Below are 25829 nucleotides of genomic sequence, written 5' to 3' on the forward strand. Positions count from 1 at the left end.
AACATGCAGGGAGAACACCCCAAGAGGTGACTGCATAAAACCTTAGGAAATCATCAAGTTAGCAACAGGCAAAGGAAACCTATAGTCCAACTGGAACAATATAGGACCACCTGTGCCTACCTTATTTCTATAAACAATAGTAGTTTCATCAAGTATTACTATCTTTGGTCTTCTGAATACTTCAACTTAATTATAGACTACTATTTGTACCTTATCATAAAACTCTGCTTTCTACTCTAGGGATGATAAATGGGGTTTACTTTGTGTATCAATTCCACTTGATTGACAAAGGTATGTGGAGAAGCATGACTTGGGCTACGTGGAAAGAAATATAAATTAAAACATATCTTCCATAAGGACATGAAACACCAGTGGTTTGTATCTGCCAACCAGAGTCTAGTCCAGTGATTCTGAACTACTACAAACACCCCTACAACCAAATCCCAAGCAACACCTAGCAATAGTTAAAAACATTTTTGGTCTCAACTCAGAGGGTGGGGATGCTACTTCTAGTGGCCAAACACAGTGTTAAAATAGCTATAACCCCCACTGCCCCAAACACTGTACTATGTGGACCAGAATATCAACAATCCTAAAACCAATCAGTACACGGATCCAGGTCTTCAGTCAAGTATCATCAAATGTATCTTCAGTTTTCCTGACCAACTTCTCTAAGGGCCATGGCAGTTCCATGTAATGTGACTGAAGTAATAAAACTAGGGAATCAGTTTCATTTACACTAATATTTTCTGTGACCATGGACATAAATTATTCCATCCCTTAAAGGTTTTGTTTCTTTACCTGTAAGACTGGACTACATGATGTTTATACACACACACACACAGAAAATTAACAGAGAACTCTTAAATATATTGATAGAATAAAATCTTCATGCTAGCAATAAAACCCTGTCCATACTCTCTTCAACAAAGAATATTTCTTTAGCTTAAGACAAGCTAAGCAATGTTAATCTTCCAGAATTAACTAGCTGCCCCAGAAATTAAACTTGTTTTAATTTTCATGTAATACTTAACTATCTTCCATCTGAATGCCACCTTACATTAAAATACTTTGGTACTTTTCAATATACTCTATCTCCTTCATCACTGTACTATATGCTCCTAGCTTCTTCTAAAGGTGTAAATAAATTCTGTTGCTTTTTGCATTATTGTTAGAACCAAGTATATAGTTTCTTATTCTTTTATCACCAATCAATTAAGAAACTGAAATATTTAAGGGCCTCAATACTCATGTCATTGATACCAACAGTGAGAACAGAGGCTGGATTTGCACATGTTCCTATAAAAAGGAATTGTGTAAAGTCAGGCTCTCTGAAAGATAATTAAAAGAGTAAAGTTATTATAAAAACCAATATGAGACTATTAGAGGACAAACCATACTAGCCATAGTAGGAATTGCTATTATGCAGGCAGCAATGAAAGAAACCTGAAACACAATGCCTTTTGAAGAATGACTTACAAACTGAACCCAAATCACTTACTCTAATGGTACAAACATGTATGCAATTAAAATTATTTTTACCCAAGGGATTAGAGTAAATTTTTTAAAAAAATCAGGAAAAAGTTGACAATTCAGATATAGAAAAACTACTCCTATTTGAAAAGCTTGTTCTCCTTTTAAAGTCATGTCAGGCAAGCATACAAAACATGATGGCAGAACAAACTGTAAGGCCCAAATTACACAGAAATAGCTCAACTCATGCTGTAAACCAAACTACATCTACCAAAAAAGAGAGCCTATACGCCACTCTTTAAGGAGAGGGGGTCCCCTTCTTAGAACATTAAGACAACATGCGGACCTTTCAGGAAACACCAAGAAACTTTCTGAAGCAATGTGTGCAGATTTACTTTAGATGTCACTTAACCTTAATGCACAAAATCTATTTATTTTTCTAAAGCCTAATGAAATTATTTTATCCTTGCTGTTTTTGTGTTTTGTTTTTTGCACTAGTAAAACTATGCCTGCCATTTAGCATCTGGAAACACTATAAAGTTTTGGTATATTTACTAGCTAGTTGCCCAATAGCTAATTCCTGACATCATTACATTTGGATAAGTAACTGCTTTAATAAATAAGGACACAGTTTGAATAAACACTAACTCTGAGTCTCTAAAGCATGGTTTTCTAAGATAATCTTTTTGAGAATTTTGCAAAATGTTGCTCTTGTTTTAAAACAAATTACTGTTTCTGTGGCATATTTCTTCAACACTAAACTAGTTCCTGGACTAGCATCTGAGGGGATTACATCAACTTTGTCTTTACATCAAAAATATTACCTTTATTTATCATTGCCTCCTAACTTCTTTTCAGTGGCTTAGAAAAACCATGATGCTTAAACCTCAATACAAGCTTATTACACAGTAATCTAAGGGGGAAATGCTGAGTAAGTCATACCATCATTCAATTTACCATATTTCACTTAATTTTGGAATAGAGGCAAATAGATAATAGACAGTCAAATGAACAAGCTTTAAATGGAAAGAACTTGGCTGTGTACATAAAATTTTTTCCATTATTTTATTTGCTAATATGGAAAATTGCAAATTGTAACTTTCTCTTTTAAATTTCAGAGCCTTTTGTTTTTTTAATTACATTTTATGTATTCATTCATTTGCATGGGGGGTTGCAGACAGTATGCCCACCTGTGGAGGTCTGTAAAATACACTATATTGGAAGACTGTTGGTAGCATTTGAGAGTATTGAGAAGCTGGAAGCATTTTGGTGAAATCACTTCAATCCTAAGCACGTTTATAAAGTGTCCTCAAAGTGTCTGCGGATGGGTATCCCAAACCAACTTTGTGACAGGAAAGCAGAAATGACAGCAATAAAGCCCAAGAGTAAAACACTGTGCCCCTGAGAACAGCTAGAAGATAAATAAATTCCAACAGAGACTTCTAGTGTTTATGCTATGATATAAATAAAAATGCCTGCAGTAGAAAGATGAGTAAGAAGTTCTACCATGAGCTCATCCATGGAGAGGAAATGCAATTGGGAACACCAACTTCAATGCTTAAAACTCCCCAGTCAGGGAAGGGCCTAGGCCCTGCCCCAAATGATGTGACAGACTTTGATGATTCCCCCATGGAAGGCCTCACCCTCCCTGGGGAGCAGAAGAGGGATGGGATGGGAGGTTGGTGGTGGGAATGGGAGGATGGGAGGGAGAGGGAACTGGGATTGATATGTAAAATAATTGTTTCTAATTTAAATAAAAAATCTGAAGAAAAAATACATTATTTAGAATTATAGGCTATATCCACATAAAAATAAAAATAAAAGTAGTTAAATGAGAAAACAAAACAAAACAAAAAACCTCCCCAGTCAGTTTCTGCTGGACATTGTGAGGGGCAGATTATGATGTTACTATTATGTGCTGTTATTTGTTCTTTTACTTGGAAGTTCTGCCCAAGGGAATATTTTGCTCTGCTTGGGACTCCCTGGGTTAGAAACTTCATCTGGCTGCCTTAAAGAGCTTGCCAGAGATAATATTGTAGATTAGTCTCTGAACTGTACAGAACAAATTCAGAAGGCAACTTGATAGAGACAGTTCTCTCATTCTACAATGTATATCTCTGGAGTCAAACTTGATTACAAGTACCTTCATTTGTTGACCCACCTCACAAGCCCAATTTTGTTGTTGTTGTTGTTTTGTTTTTTCCTTAAGACATAGTTTCACTTCACTTGTATAGCCCAAGATGATCTTTACCTTTCTCAGCCTCTTAAGTGGAATTACAGGTATGTACCACCATACCCAGGTTTTCAAAGATAATAGTATTCTCAATAAAATCCATTGATAGTTGATCAAAATAAAACCCTGACTGTTTGTACTTACTCTACTTTATAAACTACTCAAGTATAAAGGATTAAGAATGAAGGAGGAGGGAAAAAAAAGAAAGAATAAGAAAATAGAATTATATGTGATAACAGGAATTACAAATGTAATATTAACCAAAGTCCTTGAAATGATCAGAAGAGTATGAGCTACATGCAAAACAAGTAGAAGTAGATTTTATAGGGCATTAAAAGTAAAACTCACCCTCCCTGGGGAATGGTGTGGGGATTGAGGGGAGGAGGTGGGGGGGGGGGCTGGTGAAGGGACAAGGGAGGAGGGGTGGGAGAAGGAGCTGGGATTGACATGTGAAGCAAGCATGTTTCTAATTTAAATAAAAACATATATTTAAAAAAAGTTTAAAAAAATACAACAACACTCTTGATGTTACTAGTTCAGTAGTCAATGAATTCATTAAAATAGGGCCTAAGTGTGAAATTTGTATTTAATGATACTAAGGGTAAGAACACACCTCATCTTCTGTTTTATGTCTTCACTCTCAGATTCCTCAGAACTTCTGTACTTATCTGGATCTGGAAGTGTGCTTGGATCAAATCCACCATCATCTTCATCACTCCAGTCCAGAAAGGCTTCCTCTTCATCTCTGGCCTAAGAAAACACACAGAGAATTATGATGTCAGACGTCATCTGATAATAGTCATGTTTCGTGATATATTCAAATAAAACAGTCCTCTGATATTCCTAAATTACCAGATTTCATTATAAAGGTCTCGAAACAAGACTTCAAGAACTTCAGTATTTACAAAGACAAAAGCTATTATTATTTCAAAATTACAATAAAATATAATCCAGAAAATGTATTTCTATTGAGCTCTTTTAACTTGCTTCAGGAAAAAGTTATTGGTTTTACTTTTTTCCATGCAATTCAATTATAAAAAAAAAACAAGTTGCCTCATTACTCTTATCTACACACACACATACAACTTCAAAACTACCAAATATCAAAGCCCAGAAGTGAGAACATATTGTCTGATTTTTATGACTACAAAAGTTGACATTTTAAAATGCAATCACATTTTCAAGAAACTTCTTTATATCACTGGAATTTAAGTGTAGAAACAACGTGGCTAAGAACATTAGGGAAACAAAGGATGGAGAAAGGGAAAAGTGGAGAATGGGCAAGGACAAAATAATGCAAGAGTGAGCAACTACACATCCAAGGCATGAGCATCATTCATCTAAAATTGATTCCTGGAAGATTAGTTTGGCCACCTGCTAGATGAACTCTTTGAATTGAACAAAAAATATAAATAGGATTCAAATTTGAAAGTCTAAATTTAAGTTTCCTTTGGCTAACAAGTTTATAAATCTTTTTCACATCATGTTTAACAAAGCTAATGATTTTTTTATTCAAGTGGTTAATGATTTCCAAGAAAAAGATGCACTACTGCACAAGCTCACGCCACTGCAGAAATTCTCTTACACACATGAATGGCATTCTTAACAATTTTTAAATATAAGAAAATGAGGAACAAGTTAAGAAGGTAAGGATTAGTCACTTCTGCAAAAGTCTCTGGTGTTTTTCTTAAGAAACCTTCCTGGTAACAATAAAAGGTTAACAAATAATAGGAAGAGAAGGGAAGGAAAATTGCCTTTAGAAGCAACAAAACAGTACAACTATGACAAACTATTATGAAATATTTGAAATTAAAGATAGCAACAAAAATTTGGTGTTGCCATACACTGAAGAGAACACTAATCTCCTGGGCCACAAGATATTCAAAACTTCCCAGTCTGCTTCTCATAAAGGAAAATGCTATCTGGAGATGAAGGAAGAGTTAACTCTGAGAGGTTATCAATGTTTTTGATCTCAGGACATCTTCACACTTAAATAGAACTAAAGATCACAAAGAGTTCCTGCTAATGTGAATAGACAAGTTATATTAGAAGTTAAAAGTTAATTAATCAATTCATTTAATAACAATAAACTATGTATTAACACAAAAGATATATAATCTTTTTTCCAAAAAAGTCAAAGAACACTTTTATACTTTTCCAAGGTACAAATGGCTAACTGCATCCAATCTGCTACAATCGGTTACTGTGTCCTCTCACAGATAAGTAGTTAGAAACAGAGAAAATACTTTATAGCCTATAATTTTTAACACCCTAACAAATCGTCATGCATTAAATTTAAGAAAAAAACCCTTTATTGTCTAATATCATAATTTTTGGATCTGAGAATTATGCAAATGTATTTTTATTATATTCACCCACTCACCTATTCTCACTCTTTTCCTCTACCCACCCATCTGATATTTTTTTAATCTTCAAATTCAATTTGTGTTCCTCATAAACTCTTGTGTGACCTACTGGGGCCACACCCTTAAAGAAAATTGATTTTCACTTCCCCCAGCAGCTACCAAATGCCAGCCGTTCCGCACAAGGGGCAAGACTGTGCCTACCTCCCCACCCCACACTGGGATATTATCTAACTTCAGCTTGCACGATTAGCATGCTGTCACAACCACTGTGAGTTCATATGTGTAAATGTCATATTGTTTTCATAAAACACCATTTCACTACAGTTACCCACTGTCTCGGACTCCAATAATCATTCAATCCCCTGCTTTGCAATGGTCCCTGAGCTTGGGAGGAAGGGGTGTGATATAGATGTACCATTTAGGGCTGGGTACTCCACTGTCTCTTATTTCCTTCACCTTGGCCACTTGTGGATCTCTATAAAATGCCATCTACTGCAAAAAGAAGTTTCTCTGACAATGATTAAAAGATACACTAAACTATGGGTATAGCAGTAAGTCATTAGGGGTCAGTTTAATGTTATGTACTTAAGGTGTAAACCCCATGAGTAATAATAACAGCCTGACAAGTGACTAAAAACGGTACAGAAAAAGTGACCAAAAGAGGTACAGATTCATTTGAGAGAATCAATAAATATAAAACATATATGGACATATCAGATCCATAAAAAATATGAATGCTTAAACATGGTCTAAGAAAGCAGTATAGGAAATAATGTGAAGACGTCTTACAAATATGCCAGAGTTTGAACAGTTGTCTCTCTCTGAAACCCATCTCTTCTTATGTTACTGTCTGCAGTGTTAAATCTTGATTCTAAACAACTAGAGAGCACATCTGGAAGATGGAGCCAGACAGCATCAATGAGGAAGCATGACACTATCAACAGTGTCTGTCTACATTAAAAGCAAATACACGTCTCTTATGTTCATTCTCTTCTACTTTCTCTCCTCCCTCCCCTCTCCATAGCCTCACCCCCACTCCCAAAATAAATTAATCTGTCTTTAAACCTATTGGCTATTTAAGTTTATCCTTTCTTTAAAAACTGCCACATAGTTTTGCTTAGGTCTCCCCACCCCAGAACCCAACAGTATTTCCTGGCACATTCTAAGTGACTTAGAATACAATTCTAGAGTGACATCGTATTTGCCTTGGATGTTAAAATCCCCAATATTTTGATTATTCCTAATGAAATTTCTGTGTCTTTCAGATGTTTTTGTTGATTGGTAAATTTATTTTCCCTTTAGTTTATAAATCAGGTAAACCCAGAGAAAAAACATATGAATAGTACTTCCTTATTAATAAGTAATTTAAGATTGCTACAATATGTTTGAGTTTCTAGTTTACTTTGGACAGAGATGATTCCTGAAGCTTTTATTTGTGGAAAAATTCCAACATCTCCAGAATAATCACAAACGGAAAAATCTATACTCTAGTTTATGAAATATCTTGAAATGGATATAGAATCTTATACGTTGTCTATAGTTTTAGACTTAGAAATAAATCCTATAATGAAAAGCTAGTTATAGATATGGAAGATTAACTTTTAAACATATGATTGTCTTCTGACATAAATATTAACTTAGAAAGAAACGCATGCTCAAATCTCACTTGGTATAAAAATTAAAAAAAAAACACAGAACCACGACCAGCCTCTAGATTAAAGTTATGTAGTCACTATTTACTGAGTGCTTCCTATGTACAATAAACACATACAAATACATAGTAACTGACTCTGGTAAAGTCTGTCCTATGCTCTAAACATGCTTCTCCATTAACAGAGTCTGTAATGTACATACACAATTCTAATGTAAGGAAGAGAGTAACACATGTTCTATGAGTTATTTATAACTGAAATGCTAAGGAAGTTTAGCTAGTGGAGGGCTACATCTGGCACTGGGACTGGGATAATGGCAGATAAGATGACAAGAAACACCATTTAAATTATGGTTAATGAAACAAGAAAGGGATTGGAACACCCAGAGAAGTCCCTAAAAGGATGTTATGAAATATGGGATACATAGCACAAGCAAAGACAAAGGACACAGATTGTGCAGTCAGTGCAAGGTTGATTTGAAACTAGAGGCATAATTAGAAAAAGTATTGCCCACCCCTTCTCCAAGCAGAGTCCCCTGCCATAGTTCACAGCCTAAGAAACAGAAGGCCAGCTGGGTTTTAATTGTCTCTGGTTCCCTTAGTCGGGCATTTTCCTATTAACAACCTGGTACAAATCTGAGCGCTATGGACAGAGTACAGAGAAACATCAGCAGTCACTGAAAGACATATTAAACACGGGTTCTATCCTTGCAGCTGTGCAGCTTTACTTCAGGTAAATGACAACCTTACTACAGAGTTTAGTATCTTGGAATTTAAACATTATTAATGTCTACTTAGTGAGTCTATACACTAATGAGAAAATAATACCAAGTGCCCTGCACAAAGCTTGATAGTCAATGCAGATTCTCAACAAATGATCAGAGTAGTAATGTTTTGGGGTAACAGAAAGGGAAAAGGAGGACTTAAAATTCTAGAAAGGCCAACAGGACCTGAAATCCTGAGCTAATGTTTTTGCATATTTCTGAGGAATCAAAATATCTATTGCTGTGTGACTTCTGGGGAGAGCAGAATACCTTCCTATTCACTCCAGATAGGGCACCAGTGACAGACCAAAATAGCTATTCCACCCAAGTCCAGTTTAGTGAACCAGTAATTTTACTGGAAATACAACAGCACAGATGAGGGCTTACCTGCAGGAGGATAGATGACTCAAAGGCAGTTAATGACCAAAAAGTTCATCCCAACACAGGGAAAGATTCACAGAAAGCTGTGGTGATATTTTATTTATGATTTATTAAACCTTGCCTAAGGATTCAGAAAGTCAACCTCAAGCTATAGAGGTCAGGCAGTGATGGTACACACTTTTAATCCCAGGACTCAGAATTAAGAAGCAAACGGATCTCTGTTATTTCAAGGCCACCATGGTTAACACAAGAGTAACAGAGCTCATGCCTTTGATCTCAGCACCTGGGATCACACGCCTTCAACCCCAGCATTAGGGAGGTATTTAAGACAGAAGCAAGATCTCAGACCTAGCACTCAACTACCCATGTTGAGGAGAGCATAGCAGTCTGAGTGAATTTGAGGCGCAGTGAAGTTGGGAGCAGTTTGAGGATTTTGTCCCTTTGCTCTGAGCTGAAGTAGAGGTAAGTGCTAGTGACTGGCTGCTTTGCTTTTCTTACCTTCAGCTTGAAGCTTGAACCCTAATATCAGTCTCTGTGTCTTTTATTAATGTGCTACAGACATGAAGAGCTATAGGCAATTAATGGCTACTAAGAGAGGGAGAGACAGTCTTCTCCAGGGATGAGCCCTAGATACATTATCCATTCCCAAGTGGTAAGCCCTAAATACACACACATATAAGCAATATGCAATGTACTTAGCAGGTTGTGATTGTGTGTGTGTATATACCTTTACATACATATAGACACAAACATGTGAGATACACACACACACACACGCACACACACACACCTCCACAAATATAGGCTATTGTCAAGGCTATTGGCCATTCTCCATAACTTAATGGTAAGCCTTATTGCTGAAGACACCACTTACTTACGCTGTCAAACATGGAGAAATTAAGTTGGTACCCAACTAGAAGCTGCACCTCTACTGACTAGGATTCATAGTGCTGAAAGGTACTTGGCACACTACCAGAGGGAAAAAAAGCAAGCATCATTATCACCCAGTTACAAATCCTTTGACCTACAACAGTGACCTGTCTGCAAATATACTAGTACAACAGGTACTACAACTTTTTTTTATTGAATTTAAGGCCCATTCTGGCTATGAAATGGAACCCACACCTGACACTACTAAAGTGGCCAACAACCTAAGACTAAACAGGCCATGAGCCCTAGGTCATTACTACTACTATTACTCTGCTAAAGGAATCAGAACATGACTCCTAGTGACACACTGCTATACTCACTTCCAGTGCTCAGCCCTCATCAGAGAAGCTTCTTGCAGTAGATGGTAATTAACACAGAGGTAACTGAACAGAGTACAGAGAGTGCAGAGTGAGAGACTTTGAAATACTCAGTCCTAAATGGGATGTCTTGATCAAACCCTTCCTCTCAAGGCTCAGGAATCTATTTGAGAAAGGGAAGCAGAAAGACTATAAGGGCCAAAGGTGATTGATTGATGGATGATTCCAAGGAAATATTATCTTCCATATACAACAGGGCTGACACACATATGAACTCACAGACACGGACAGAACACACAAGATCTGCACAAGTTCAAACCATACAAAATCAGCACAGAGAAGAAGTAGACATAAAAGCCCACCCCTAATCAAGAAGCTATTTACAATTTCTACCTAAAGGAAAACCAATCCACTTTCTCCAATGGAGTGCCACTGAGCACATCAACTACATACCAGGGGAGGTCCCATGCCCAGGAGAAGCTGACCAACACCAAACAGACTCCATGTTCATTTTATACTTTTTGGTTTTGTACTTTTTTATCTTAGTGGTTTTTCGCTGTTGGTGGTGATTGTTGGCTGGTTGGTTTTGAATTTCATTATTCATTTTGGGGTGGTGAAGTTAGGTTGGTAAGGAAAGAGAACTGGGAAGGAGTTGGAGGAAGGGAAAGGATATGATCAAAATATACTGTATGAAAAAAACATATTTAATTTAATTTTAAATGTATTTTCTAGTTCTAAATCATATATATATATATGCTTAAATTTGCAGTACATATATATAAGACATACTTCATCTTATAAAAATTAAAGACTAAAAAAAATTAAAGACTGCTTCTAGGTATGTGAAAATCTCATCTTTGCTTATTTCATGATGTTTTGGGATTTTTGTTTTTTGGGGTTTTGTTGTTGTTGTTGCTGTTTCGGTTTTTTAATTGTCCTGGTCACTTTTCTTTCTGCCTAGAGACCTACCACCAAGTATCTGGGAAATTTCTGACTCCACACCTACTATTTGCCAAATTCAAATTACTGGTACCACAATCCTAAGCATAAATTATTATAAAATTTGGTAAGATTAGGTAGTCAGTTTTACAGGAACGGTATGTTTTAATAGACATGTTTTGGTACTCCTTAAGGTTCTCAAACTATGCTATGAAATATAAAAACTGACTCAAGAGTAGTACTTTAAGTACAAAATGGGAACAACCTGTGAGAAGTCTACTTTTTCTTGAGAAAGTGGTTAAGCTATCCTCAAAGCCATATGTAACTTGAGAAAGTCCATAGAGGAAGATTCTGATTATTGAGAAAGGTTATTCCTTCATCTGTCTCACCATTCTGATTTCACTGACCACATTCTAATCTCAATTGTGTAAGTTCCTGAAAAAGATTCAGGAAAGTCAAAAATCCTCCGGAGGCCTCAGGAGAGCTGATTGGGCTAAGAATGACCAGATTTTAAGATTAACATTTCTCAAAGTACATAAAATCGATTTCAGAGTACATATGGGGATGCATCTTCATGAAAGGCAGGGCATGAGTAAGATAAACTTGGAATACTGAGTGGTAGACAGAAAGATGGAAAGAAAATCACATGTTGGAATGTCCCTAAACATGGAAAGAGTCAGGAGAAGGCTGACTGGAGCAGATGCAGGTCTGTGGAAATAAGGAAACTGTCATATCTACTAGGTCAGAGATATACTCTAACATGCCCCCCTGAAAGCAGTCTGTATATCTCACTTTATTTCTTAGTTTCTTCTACTCTTTACTTCATTCAGTATCCCCACAGTGTCCCCCTTGTAAACATACTTACTCATGACTTATTACAAATGTTATTGTGAATTTCTCCAGTCCTCTATGGATTATAACAGTATAAAAAACAAACAAACCTATTTATATTGGGATTGTCAGATGAGGTCAGATTACATTTTCAACATTTATTGAATTAGAATCAATGAGGAAGTCTATACAAATATTTAAGTAAGAGAGTGTTACTGTATTTTTAGCAAAAAATACCAGAATATTATAAGAGAAATATAATCATCACTGACTTCAAGACATATTACAGAACTACAGTAATAAAAACAGCATGATTGGCAGAAAAACAGACATATAGATTTATAATAGGATAGAGGTACTCAGACATAATTCCACACAACTTCAACTATCTAATTTTGTGAAAAGATGTAAAAAAAAATACACCTTGGAGAAAGAACAGCATATTCAACAACAACCAAAAAAATGTTTAGAAATCTGGATATCGACATGCAGAACAATGAAACCCAATCCTTATCTCCTGCCTCACACACACACACAAAAAATCCAAATGGAAATGATCATAACTTAAGATCAGATACTCTGAAAGTACCAAAGAACTCAGTTATGTGTCAACACATAGGCTCAGGGAGACTCTAAGTAGGAATACGGGAAGTACAAGAAGTAAGACCAACAATCAAAGAAATGGGATCTCATAAAACAAACAATTTTCCATACAGACAAAGAAACTGTCACCTAAGTAATAGGAGAAAATCATTGTCGGCTATACATCTGACTAAAATACAAGTGTCTAAAATAGAGATAATTCAAAAATTAACACCAAGAAAACAATCCAATTTTAAAAATGGATTACAGAATTAAATAGATAGTTCTGAAAGGAAAAGAAACAACAACTAAAAAACACTTTTAGAAGTATTCAACATCTTTAGGGAAGTGCAGCTTAAAATTACTTTAAAATTACATCCTAGCTAAAGAGAGATCATATGGATAACAACAAATGCTAGCTGGGATATAGGAAAAGGAGAATCCCATATTACGTCCTGTTGGTGGGGGTATAAGCCAGCGTAGCCACTTTGGAAACCAGTCTGGAATTTTCTTTAAACACATGCACACATGTATGACCTAACTATACCATTTAAGGGCATATACCCAAAGGACTCTGCATAATTTCAAAAATACCAGGACATCCATGTTCATTGCTGCTATATTCACAAAAGCTGGAAAATGAAAGCACTGTACATGTTTATTAACTGAGAAATGAATAATGAAATATGAGGGCACATATACAAATACACACACATAATGAAATGTTATTCAGCTACAATGATAAATGAAATCTGCAGGTAAATCAAGGAAACTTGGAAAGATTAGAATGATGTAACCCAAAAGCAGAAGGATAAATACCGCATATTCTCTCTTATATGTGAACCCTAACTTTGACTGTTGCTTATTTAAACTGGAGTACTTACAGAAGCCAAGAAATAATGAAGGAGATATTTGGGGTAAGGCATCTTCAGAAGGGAGGACAGTATAACACAGTACAAGTAAAGGTAAAGGGGAAATATTAAGAGTGAAAAGGGTTAAACTGAGGGGAGGGTGGGAGAGTTGGGGAGACAAAAGGGTAGAGAAGACTTCAAAGTAAAGAGTGACACAGAGACCTGTATTATAAATCAAATAAAAAATGCAAAAGAAAAAGTGAAGTATATTTACCTTGCATAGCTAGATAATGAAGCCCTTAGAAACAGTGGGTTACCGATGGATGGATGGATGGATGGATGGATGGATGGATGGATGGATGGATGGATGGATGGATGGATGGATGGATGGATAATGGATGGGAGGGAGGGAAGGAGGGAGGGAGGAAGCCAGCCAGCCAGCCAGCCAGTCCCAGATGTGGGATAATTTCTATAGGAGTTGTGATCCGAGAGGCCTCCAAAGCATGCCAGATTCTTGTCAGTCCCTTTGGTTGCCCACCAGAACTAGAAGACAAGACCCTATTACTGAAGGCACCAGATAATTCAGTAGAAATACACAGAAAAACCAAGCAGGGAATGAGCTGAATTTTTTCCCTGCTGACTAGCATTCAAAGAAACAGACGGTTATGTGCCAGAAGCTTGGGAAGAAAAGTCTTTCTCAATGATGCTACTAAGCTGTAAAGTCTATGAACCACAAAAACCAACTTCCTGGGTAAGATGTACTGACATGTGTAATGGCAGCATGGCTATTATGGAGCTAACAAGAAAGTCTGCTCATAGGGAAGGAACTCATGCCTAAAACTGCAAGCATAGTGAATGTTGGGGGCACAAAGGTCCTTGCACCCATAGATCACTAGGGAAAGCAGAAATGGAGGAGATAAAATACCTGCTTTCCTGCCTAGAAGGTTGGGAGTGGTGAATTTTGTTAGCAACCTGCTGACCTTTTTGCTCTCTGTGGAGGCAAACCATACCCATCTTTTGATATAGAGGCAGGCCTCATCCAAATTCCCAGAATGATTATCCCAGACTCTTCCCTCCCTAGACCATTATCCATCCTTAGGGGAGAGATGACATGTACTTTATGGCCTGCTGACCTCTAAGCTATAGGTCAGGGATCACGTTAGATTCTAGACCTTTTAGTTATAGAACCCACCCTCATGGTCACATGTACTTTGTAAAGGAGTTTCTATGTAGCCACACCTTAAACTTTATTGTGCACCTGGAATTGGAATGGTTATGGGAATTATTATTGCCTAGAGACCCTTTTCCAAACTGTACTGTGTTTTAATATGCTGACAATGAACCACCTGGCATTAGACTCCCTGAAGTTTGATCCAGGTTGTCATGGTAGGAAAGCGAACCCATGATGAGATGAGAAATTAAAAACCTGGATGAGGCAGATTCTGTTATTACTGTATTCCATTTAAAGATACAAAAATTGAAGTCTGGTAACAAATGCATAAGTAACATCTTATTAATCCTGACCTCCAACTTAATCACACTAGGAAGTTAGCTACGTAATCAGCATTCCTCTACAATTACTGCTTCAAGTTCCTGCTTTAGTTTCTATTGTGACTTCCCTCAATGGTGTATTAAACATATATGCTGAAATGAACCTTCCTCTAGGGTGCTTTTGGTCAAAGTGGTTTTTTATCACAGCAAAAGAATGAAACCAGAACACTTCCTAAACACCACCAGTTAATTTTTTGCATCTATATTAAATATATTATTGATTGTTAAAATGGAGGCTTTGCTATGAGTTACTGACAGAATCATATATTACTTAAGTTGGAAAACAGTGTATTCAAATGTTCAAATCATGAGTTTTGGAGGCTGGTGTCTGGTACTGATAGAACCCAGCTCCCTTTAAGGCAAATCTGCACTCACTAGTGTGATATCAACATTCTGCTCTGAGATTATAGCCCAATGCTAGACCATTATAAGTTCAGGAAATGGTCTGCCTATGACAGACCACAGCTGAGAATGATTCTTCTTCTGCTGCTGCTGCTACTAACTTGCTAACACAGGTACAGCCCATGTATCATCTACATGTTATATGTAAATTCCTTAAATATTCCAAAGCTGCCACCTTGCTTTCAGAGTCTCCCAAACATATCCTGCTTACTGTAATACAATAGCACTCTTCTCATTGCTTTAGCATGGTACTCACTGCCTAAGTAATGTATCATTTTCTCTTTTTATACCTAGAACGAGATCATACTAAATGTCTTAGAGAACAGTTGTAATGCTACCAGTTTTGAGCACTTATCTCCAAGAAAATTTAGAATGATATCCTTCTAGATACAAAACAGTTTTAAAAAAGGAAAGCATGTATGTGGGTCCCATTGCAAAATTCACTATCAAACTGTCTACTAACAGGATTAAAACAATAGCCTAGGTTTGTTTTTTGACAAAGTTCTTGAAAAGGGCACGATTGGGGGTTTAAAAAACTATAAATTTATTCCTCTAAATCTGTATCTTTTCTGAAAGTTAAAGAAGGAAGGAACGAATGAAAAGAGGAAAAAAAAACCCTGTACATATAATCCTGGGAATTTTGTTCCACTATAGACAGCTTTGGGGGAGAAGAACCTTAATTTTTGTTAATTAGCAACTAAAATTAAAAATTACTAATACATGAAGAAAAATAAAGGCTTAAAAATGAACACTGCTCTTATTATTCCTATATGTAACACACGGGGGGGGAGGAACTTTTAATTTTCTTTGGTATTCCCACCAAACATAATTAGCAACCCCAGCTGTAACTCTCGAGTATTAATGGAAACTAGAACAAAGCGTTCTGGAGCAGCAAGAACAGGGGAGTACAACTGCATAGGCCCTCCTGCTCTTTAATATCATTGTTTAATGATTTTAATGAGAACTGTTATTTGAAATAGTAAAACCAAAAAGATCAATGAATATACAAAAAGACCCAAGTCACAGAATTTTAGATAAGACATATTTTAAAAAACAAATGGGGAAATGTGAAAGATGGAGATTTTAGATGATCTGTTCAAAGTCCTTTCACTGACCCATAAAAAGCAGCAAAGTGGAGCACTGAATGCTTTCCTGTAAGAATACTTTTGTAGGCCCGGCGGTGGTGGTGCACGCCTTTAATCCCAGCACTCGGGAGGCAGAGGCAGGCGGATCTCTGTGAGTTCGAGGCTGGGCTGGACCGACAGCCTCCAAAACAATACAGAGAAACCCTGTCTCGTAAAACCAAAAAATAAAAAAAAAGAATACTTTTGTAGAATATTACCAAAACATTTTCCATAATTTCTTAAAATATTAACAAAAATAGAAATCAAAAGCAAACAGGAAGAAAAACTTGTAAATCTAACCAATTGTTCATCAATGAAAAACAATAAAAATTTAAATACATATGATTTAATATTACAGTTCAAATTACCTCGTTACACAACTAAGACTAACTTCTTTTTTTCATGTTTATTACAGCCCTATTTATAATATTTAAATTAAGGGATTAACTTTGTTGCCCATCAACAGATGAATGGATTACTAAAACGCGGTAGAGGGCTGGAAAGATAACTCAGAAGTTAAGAGCAATTCTTACTCTCTTTTATATAAATTTTATTTAAATTACAAACAATCTTATTTTAATATCAATCCCAGCTCCCTCTCCCTCCCATCCTCCCATACCCCCTAATGAAGCCCTCATCCCATCCCCCAATCACTCCCCAGAGAGGGTGAGGCCTTACATGAAGGATCATTAAAATCTGTCAAGTTATTTGGGGCAGGGCCTAGGCCCTCCCCTGTGTATCTAGGCTAAGAGAGTATCCCTCATGGGAAATGGGCTCCTGAAGTCCATTCGTGCACTAGGGATACATCCTGGTTCCACTGCCAGAAGCCCCATAGACTGCCCAGTGCTCCTAACTGACACCCACGTACAAGAGGCCTGGTTTGGTCCTATGTTGGTTCCTCAGCTGTCAGACCGGGGTATATGAGTTCCTACTTGCTCAGGTCAGGTGTTTCTGTAGGTTTTCCCAGCGTGGTCTTGACCCCTTTGTTCCATTACTCATCCCTCTCTGAAACTGGATTCCAGGAGTTTGGCTTAGTGCTTGGCTGTGGATCTCAGCTTCTGCTTACATCAGTTACTGGATGAAGGCATTTAAAGCAGTCATCATTCTCATTATAGGAGATGGGTATTTAAGGTAGCCTTTCAACTATTGCTTAGGGTCCTAGTTGGGGTCATCCTTTTGAATCTCTGTACAATGCCCTAGCGCCACATTTCTCTTTAAACCTATAGTGGCTCCCTCTATTGATATGTCTCTTTTCTTGCTCTCATCTATTCCTCTCCCCACTCAATCTTCCTGATCCCTCATGTTCTCCTTCCCCCTCCTCTTTCTCCTACCTCCCTCCCCCATCCCCATATTCCCCATTTGTTCAAGGGCTCTTATCCCTTTCTGCTTCACTGGAGGCCATGTATGTCTCTCTTATGGTCTTCCTTGTTTCCTAGCTTCTCTGGAGGCATGGGTTGTAGGCTGGTAATCCTTTTCACTATGTCTAGAATCCATACATGAATGAGTACATACCATGTTTGTCTTTCTGTGACTGAGTTACTTCACTTAGGATGGTTTCATCTAGTTACTTCCATTTGCCTGCAAATTTCAAGATTCAATTTTTTTTTTCCCCACCGAGTAGTACTCCATTGTATAAATGTACCACATTTTCTGTATCCATTCTTCGGCTGACAGGCATCTAGGTTCCTTCCAGGTTCTGGCTATTACAAATAATGTTGCTATGAACACAGTTGAACAGATGTCCTTGTTGTATAAATGTGCATGCATCCTTTGGGTATATGTCTGAGAGTGGAATTGCTGGATCTTGAGGTAGACTGATTCTCATTTTCCAGAGAAACTGCCATACTGATTTCCAAAGTGGCTGTACAAGTTTGCACTCCCACCAGCAGTGGAGAAGCATTCCCCTTTCTCCATATCCTCTCCAGCATAAACTGTCGTAGGTGTTTTTATTTTAGCCATTTCTGACAGGTATAAGATGATATGTCAGAGTTGATTTGATTTGCATTTCCCTGATGGCTAAGGAATTTGAGGACTTAAGTGTTTTTCAGCCATTTTAGATACCTCTTAGTTCTGTACCCCACTTTTTAGCTGAATTATTTGGTGTTTTAGTGACTGGCTTCTTGAGTTCCTTGTATATTTTGGAAATCAGCCCTCTGTCTGATGTGGGGTTGGTGAAGATCTTTTCCCATTCTGTGGGCTGCAGTTTAGTCTTGTTGACCGTGTCTTTTGCCTGACAGAAGCTTCTCAGTTTCAGAGGGTCCCATTTATTAATTGTCAATCTCAGTGTCTGTGTTACTGGCATTATGTTTAGGAAGTGGTCTCCTGTAGCCAATTTGATTAAGGGTACCTCCCACATTCTCTTCTAAGAGGCTCAATGTGGCTGGATTTATGTTGAGGTCTTTGATCCATTTAGATTTATTTAACTTTTGTGCGTGGTTATAGATATGGATCTACCTGAAATCTTCTACATGCCAGCCTCCAGTTATGCCAGCACCATTTGTTGAAGATGCTTTCTTTTTTACACTGTATAGTTTTAGCTTCTTTGTCAAAGATCAGGTGTTCATAGGTATGTGGGTTAATATCAGGGTCTTCAATTCTATTCCACTGGTCTACCTGTCTATTTTTGTGCCAATACCAAGCTGTTTTCATTACTATAGCTCTATAGAACTCACCACGAAATTATTATGAAGTTTAGTCTAGGGGTGGTCCTTTGGCCTGGGGATTAACCTGAAGGAACTGGAATATGAGGTCTGCACCCAGGCCAGAGGTGCCATTTGCTCTACTAGTTTTCTTTATGGACCTGTAATGGCTGCTCTAAAATTGAGAGACCCTGGGATTTGCTTATCTTTTAAATTTAGATGAAGGGGGCAGATTATTAAGCAAACATCATATTACAGGGAGGATTATACCAAGAAGCAAAATAGTGGCTTCAAAGAATTCTTCAGAAATTTGGACTGTAGCTTGGTATTAGTTTGTCTTGCCTTGATTTATACAGTTCTAGGAATCAAACCCATGACCTCACCCAAAACAGCAAATACCACCACTAAGATGCACTGGCTCTGAACTGATTATTTAGTTATGGAGGATGAGATGCTTCTATTGTAATTTTCTTCTCATAATTCAAAGTAAATATGCCTGATGTTCAATTCTCTTCCAGGAAGTAAAAACATTATATACATACATACATACATACATACATACATACATACATACATAATATAGCTGAAAATTCAACTACCTGTAGATAAAAAGTTTGATCTTGAAGGATAGTCTACCATAAGATAAAACATCTCAAAATACCACAAACAAACAAAACATTTTAGGGCTAGCAATAGTGGTTATGGTGCTTTTCATCAAGTCTGTGACCTAAATTCAATATGTAGGACTCATACGTTAGAAGGAAAACATCAACTATCATAGATTGTCTTCTAAATCATGCCAAATTCAACATATACATAAATAAATTTAATTTTAAAAGGTCAACTTGCATTACTGAATTGAAAGAACTAACATAATCCAAACAATAATTCTACTAGAAGGAACAGGAAGGCTTGCCACACTGTGTGTAGTCATCTTTAATTTACATCTCAAATGCATGCAAGTCACCAAATTGATCCATTAAAAACTTGTACAAAGCCAATCATCCTGTGGAAGGCCATCATAAAGCTTAATAACCAACCCTATCTTGAAGGGAAAGGAGAAGCTACCATTAGACTACAAGGAGCTTTCTGGAGGACAAAATAAAAATCCTAAATCTTTTTGTTGCTATACAATTTTGTTTTCACAAAGCATGAGTACTTAAAAGGAGTGTAAAGGGAGTTTTAAACAGTTCACGCAATATAACTAAGTTAAAAAATAGCAAATAAGACTCCATCTAAAAAACAGACTAGTGTTAAAAATAATTTTGTTGTGTTAGTCAGTAGATAAAGCAATACAAATATTACTTTAACTAATAGAACAAAAATAAAAGGACATTATTACAACAATTCTACAACAGGAAAAAGAAAAAAAAATCTCTTCCAGAAATATAGTTGGGAAATAGCTAGCTTTAGGTCCTTAAAACTTTGGTTCTATATGTCTGAAGTCTAGGTAGAACTCTAAATATAGACTAGTTAGTTACTCATTCAGTTACTAGCACATATTTTTCCCACTGGTGAGGGAAAAGAGATTTGAAATCTGTGGATTTACCTGGTAAAATTCATTTGATGAGGGGAAAAACAACTCCCAGATATATGGTGGCAACAGAAATGTACCTATGAAATACCCCACCCCACCCAAAACAAGAAAATATAAAACTGACCCCTTAACAATGAACTAATCAAACTATTAAATAGATAAGATCAGAAGTATATAATTACACCTATTTAGTGTTGTTACAGCTTAGATCTGAGTGTTCTCCATAGTCTCATGTATAACAGCTTGGTTTTCTAGCCTGAGGTGTTATTACAGAGAGATAGGACTTAGAGGCCCTAAGTCAGGTAATTGGAAAATGCCCTTAAAAGGATATAGAGACCTGATCCATTCTTTTCTTTCACTACTTCCCAGCTGCCATGAGGCAATCTCCTGACTCCCTGAGATGTCATGCCTCCAACTCCTCAAGCAACAGAACCATCTGGAAATGGAACTCTAAAGCCCTAGGCCAACATAAATCTTTCCTCAAGTCGATGGTTTTCTCAGATATTTTGTCACAGAAAATAACACCAGTATCACTGAGTAATTATTAGATTCAATTCATCATGAGAGGGGTGGCTCAATGGTAAAACATGTACATATGCAAGGCCTCAAATCTCCCAAACTGCAAAACAAGAGTATCTTGTGCTCTGGTTTTGTCTTAAGAAACTGTTAAGGTACTGGTAACTTACATATAGTCAATCTAATATTTAACAGAGGCTGTTATCCCCATGCACAAAACTTGGAGGCCATGCAAATGTTGCAGGCATTATGTGATGCAGAGCATGTAACAGCTTTCAGCTATGTTGAGACATTTTCCTAAGGCCAATAGCATATGGATCATACATAAGAAATAAAGAAAACAAGTGCCATCTGGGAATTCGTTTGGCCTCTCCACTCTGAATATCCACCTCCAATTCCTACTAAAGAGTGGCAGTGAGAAGCTAAATAACAAGACCATGACAAGTAAAAAGTGCCTCAGAAACTTGGAGGGTGGTACAGGTCTGAGCCACTGCTGCTATTACAGTTAAAAGTCTGTGTTTTCGGTGGGGGGAAGGGTAAAAAAAAAAAGTCTGTGTTTTCTTTGTAGAAACAAAGACCCCCTCCCCCCACTTCCTTGCAACTGTTCTCCAGGACACCTACTCATTTGTTCTGAATGAACACTGGAATGGCACAGACACCACTGTGCATCTGTACACTCAGTAAAAGCTACAAGACAAATTTGGTGAGAACTACAAAACTGAAACAGTAACTCTTGCCCAGATCTTTCTGAATTTACAACCCTAAAAGGGGTCTCCTCAGTGACATGAAAAGGACCAGGATTACAACTACCTATACTCTTTCAAATGCTGTGACCCACTGGCCCCTCTGGTTTCTATAGGGTCTGCACACTTCAAAATAATGACTCACTATGTTACCAGTAGAGACAAAACCCTAAAATACAAAAAGGCAAAATTTAAAAACACTTGGAATAGGATCTTCGAAACAGCTGTGTCAACAAACAACCAGCACAGACTGGAAAAACAATCATCCAGTCTTTTCCTTTAAAAGAGAATCAAAATTTCCCTGGTAAGGAGCTCATGGACCCCAGACTGATAGCTGGGAAACTGAACATGGATGTCAGTTTGGAGGTCTGGTTAATCTATGGGGCCTCAGGTGGTGGATCAGTATTTATCCCTAGTAAACGAATGGACTTTGACAGCCCACTCCACATAGAGGTGGGGGTGGGGGGTGTCCAGGCCCTGCTCCAAATGATATGACAGACTTTGAAGATCCCCATGAAAGGTCTCACCCTCCCTGGGGAGCAGATAGGTGATGATGGGATGGGGGTAGGTAGGGAGCAGGGGAGGAGGGGAGGAAGAGGGAACTGGGATTGACATGTAAAACAAGCTTGTTTCTCATTTAAATTTTAAAAAAGGAAGAAAAAAAAAGATTTCCCTGGGAAATCACATGACACTCTAGCCAGGGGTCAGCTAACTGCAGACCTTCACCTTTTTTCCCTACATATTTAATTCCCCTAGTATCACTCCCAACTCTGCAGCAGACCATCATCCTCTCTGGCCCTATCTCCTACTCATCTCATTGTTCCAGCCCCCAACTCCAGCAGTCATTCATTAGGAACACTTTGGCCAAGACTGCCAGAGAAGCCAGAAGGCTAGGGAAGCAGGTAGGAGAGTTTCAGATATTCACTCTCCATCCTGCAAACCCAACCCAAGGTTCACATCCCCCAGCACCTTAACAGGCTGCCTTCTGTGGCCTCTCCTCACTCTCTATTCCCATTTCCAGGAAACAACGCAAATCCTGGAAAATCCTGCTTCCATTCCTCTGGTGAACACCCTAAGGCCCCCAAGTCCACATTCCTAAGTGTCAGTTCCCAATACCTAACAATACATTTTCCCTGGAACTTTCAGTGGCCACATCTCGCAGAATATCAGAAGAATTCCCTACCAGGTAACACATAGCCACCACCCTCTCCTAAGAACCAGGAAGGGCAATAGAAACCAAGGAAGGAAGCACCCACCCAACAAAGACAAGATCAGGTATAGGCACCCAGATTACAATCTTCCCAAACCCAGATCCCTAGGCACCAAAGTAAAAACATGGTAACAGCCAGACAACATGTCTCCATTAGCACCCAGCAGCCTACTACAGGAAGCCCTGAGAAATGCAACACCGATGAGGCACAAGACAGGGAAAATAGCCCTTATGAATATGACGAATAACCTAAGAAGGAGTGCCTAAAAAGTACAAGAAGCATACAGAACACCAAATAGATTGGAACATAAAAGTTCCCTCAGCATATAATAATCAGAGCACTAAATGTAAAGAATAAAGAATATTAAAAGATGAGAGAGAAAAATATCAAGTAACATATAAAGGCAGACCTATTTAGTATAACACCTGACTTCCCAATGGAGACTCTAAAAGCCATAATGGCCTAGACAGATGTTCTACAGATTTGAAGAGACCACAGATACCAGCCCAGACTACTATACCCACTATAATTTTCAATCACAATAAATGGAGAAGGAAAGACATTCCACAATAAAATCAGACTTAAGCAGTATATCTACAAATTCAGCCCTACGGTAGATGCTAGAAGGAAAACTTTAACCTGAAGATGATGGGAGATGTTCTTTTGTATATATGTTTCTCTCATTAGTTGATGAATGCAACACTGATTGGCCAGTAGAGGCAGAAAGACAGGCAGGGCTAGGAGACGAGGAGAATGCTGGGGAAAGGAAGGCAGAGAGAGACCAAGGAGGGATGCCACGTAGAGACTGCGAAGATAGGATGGGCCAGGCATTCTCTGGTAAGAAAAGGTCATGTTGAAATACACAGATTAGTAGTTATGGGTTAATAATTAAGAGAGAGCCAGCCAATAAGAAGCCATAGTCATCAGCCAACAATTTTATAATATATATATAGCATCTGTGTGTTTATTTGGGGGTGAATTAGCTGTGAGACCAGGCTGAAAAGAAACTCCAGCAACATAAAGAGGTTAACCACACCCAAGGATACATAAGGAATAATACCAAACCAGCAAATCAAAAACGGGGTAACATACCAAAGAAAAAAATAATAGGAATCAACAAACACCACTCATTGATAACTCTCAACATCAGTGGTCTCAATTCTCCAAATAAAAGGACTAGCAGAATGGATGGGAAAACAGGATCCATCCTTCTACTGCATTAAAAAAACAACAAAAACGAAAAAGCACAATTTAACATCAATATTAGGCATCACTTCGGGGTTAGTGTAGAAAAGGATAGTCCAAGAAAATGGACCTAATAAGCATGCTGGTATAATCATTTTAATGTCTCACAAAACAGACTTCAAACCAAAACTAATCAGAAGAGACAGTAAAGGAAATACATGCATTAAAAAAAATCCATTAAGAGGACACTGGAATTCTTAACATCTATGCACCAAACACAAGGCTACCCAAATCTACAAAAACACTACTACAGCTTAAATCACATATTGACCCTCACATACTACTATCACCACCAGACTGGTCTTCTAGACAAAACCTAAACAGAGAAATGCTGGAGCTAATGACATTATAAACCAAGCGGACCTAACAGATATTTACAGAACATCCCATCCAAATACAAAAGAATATACTTTCTTCTCTGTACCTCATGGAACTTGCTCAAAAACTGACCACATACTCATACACAAAGCAAATCTCAACAGACACATACACAAAAAAAATTGAAATAACACCCTGCATCCTAACAGAGCTGGATAGAAACAACAGAAATCTTACAAACTCATGGAAACTGAACAACTAAACATACTGAATGAAAAAAGAGTCAAGACAGAAATTAAAGACTTTCTAGAATTAAATGAAAATGAATACATAACAAACCCAACCTTATAGTGGGGTTTTAAGAGGCAAGTTCATAGAACTAAATGCCAACATTAAAAAAAAAAGTTTGAGAGACCTCATTTTAGTAGCTTAACAGCACACCTGAATACTCTAGAATAAAAAGAAGCACAAAAAAGACACCAAGAAATAATCAAACTCAGTGATGAAATCAGTAAAATAGAAATAAACAAACAAAAACCAATACAAAGAATCAATGAAACAGAGTTAGTTCTTTGAGGTAGATCGTAATCGATCTACTTCAAGATCCATCTATACGACTCTTAGGCATATTCCCAAAAGAGGTTCCATCCTACCATAGAGACACTTACTCAACCATGTTCATTGCCATTCTATTTGTAATAGTCATGAGTTGTAAACAGCCTAGATTTCTGACAACAGATGAATGGATAAAGAAAATGCTGTATATTTATACAATGCAATAGTATTCAGATGTTTTTAAAAAATTCAATCATGAAATTCACAAATAAATGGAACTAGAAAAAAAATCCTGAGTAAGATAACCGAGACCCAGAAAGACAAATATGGTATATTTGCTTATATGTGGATATTAGCTGTTAATTCCATGTAACCAAGCTACAATCTATAAAACCAGAGAGGTTAAGTACAGAGTAAGGGAATAGGGGGAGTGGGATGGATATATCTCCTATAAAGGGAAAAAAGAACAGATAGTTGCAAATGGATGGGGAGGGCTGGAAAGGCAAGATCAAGTGGGAAAGAAAGAGAAGCACATAGGGAATATGGGGAGATACAGCTAAAATTAAGCATCATTTGAGTGGTAGCATAGCAACTTAACACAGTAGAAGCTTCCTAAAATATATACATATATGAACACAGACTAAATGAAATCACCAAACAACAGGGTGAC

General features: G+C 37.4%; 1 protein-coding gene across 1 annotated transcript in view; it reads right to left on the reverse strand.

Moving 5' to 3' along the window:
* Positions 1-25829, reverse strand: part of Ddx10 (DEAD-box helicase 10) — a 152531-nt gene that overhangs the window by 14480 nt on the left and 112222 nt on the right. The window contains exon 17 of the mRNA XM_005069535.4: positions 4320-4456. Coding sequence (XP_005069592.1) covers positions 4320-4456 — 137 coding nt within the window. The remainder of the gene's footprint in view (positions 1-4319; positions 4457-25829) is intronic.

Source organism: Mesocricetus auratus, unplaced genomic scaffold (assembly GCF_017639785.1).
Source record: "Mesocricetus auratus isolate SY011 unplaced genomic scaffold, BCM_Maur_2.0 Super-Scaffold_100022, whole genome shotgun sequence".
NCBI lineage: Eukaryota > Metazoa > Chordata > Mammalia > Rodentia > Cricetidae > Mesocricetus > Mesocricetus auratus.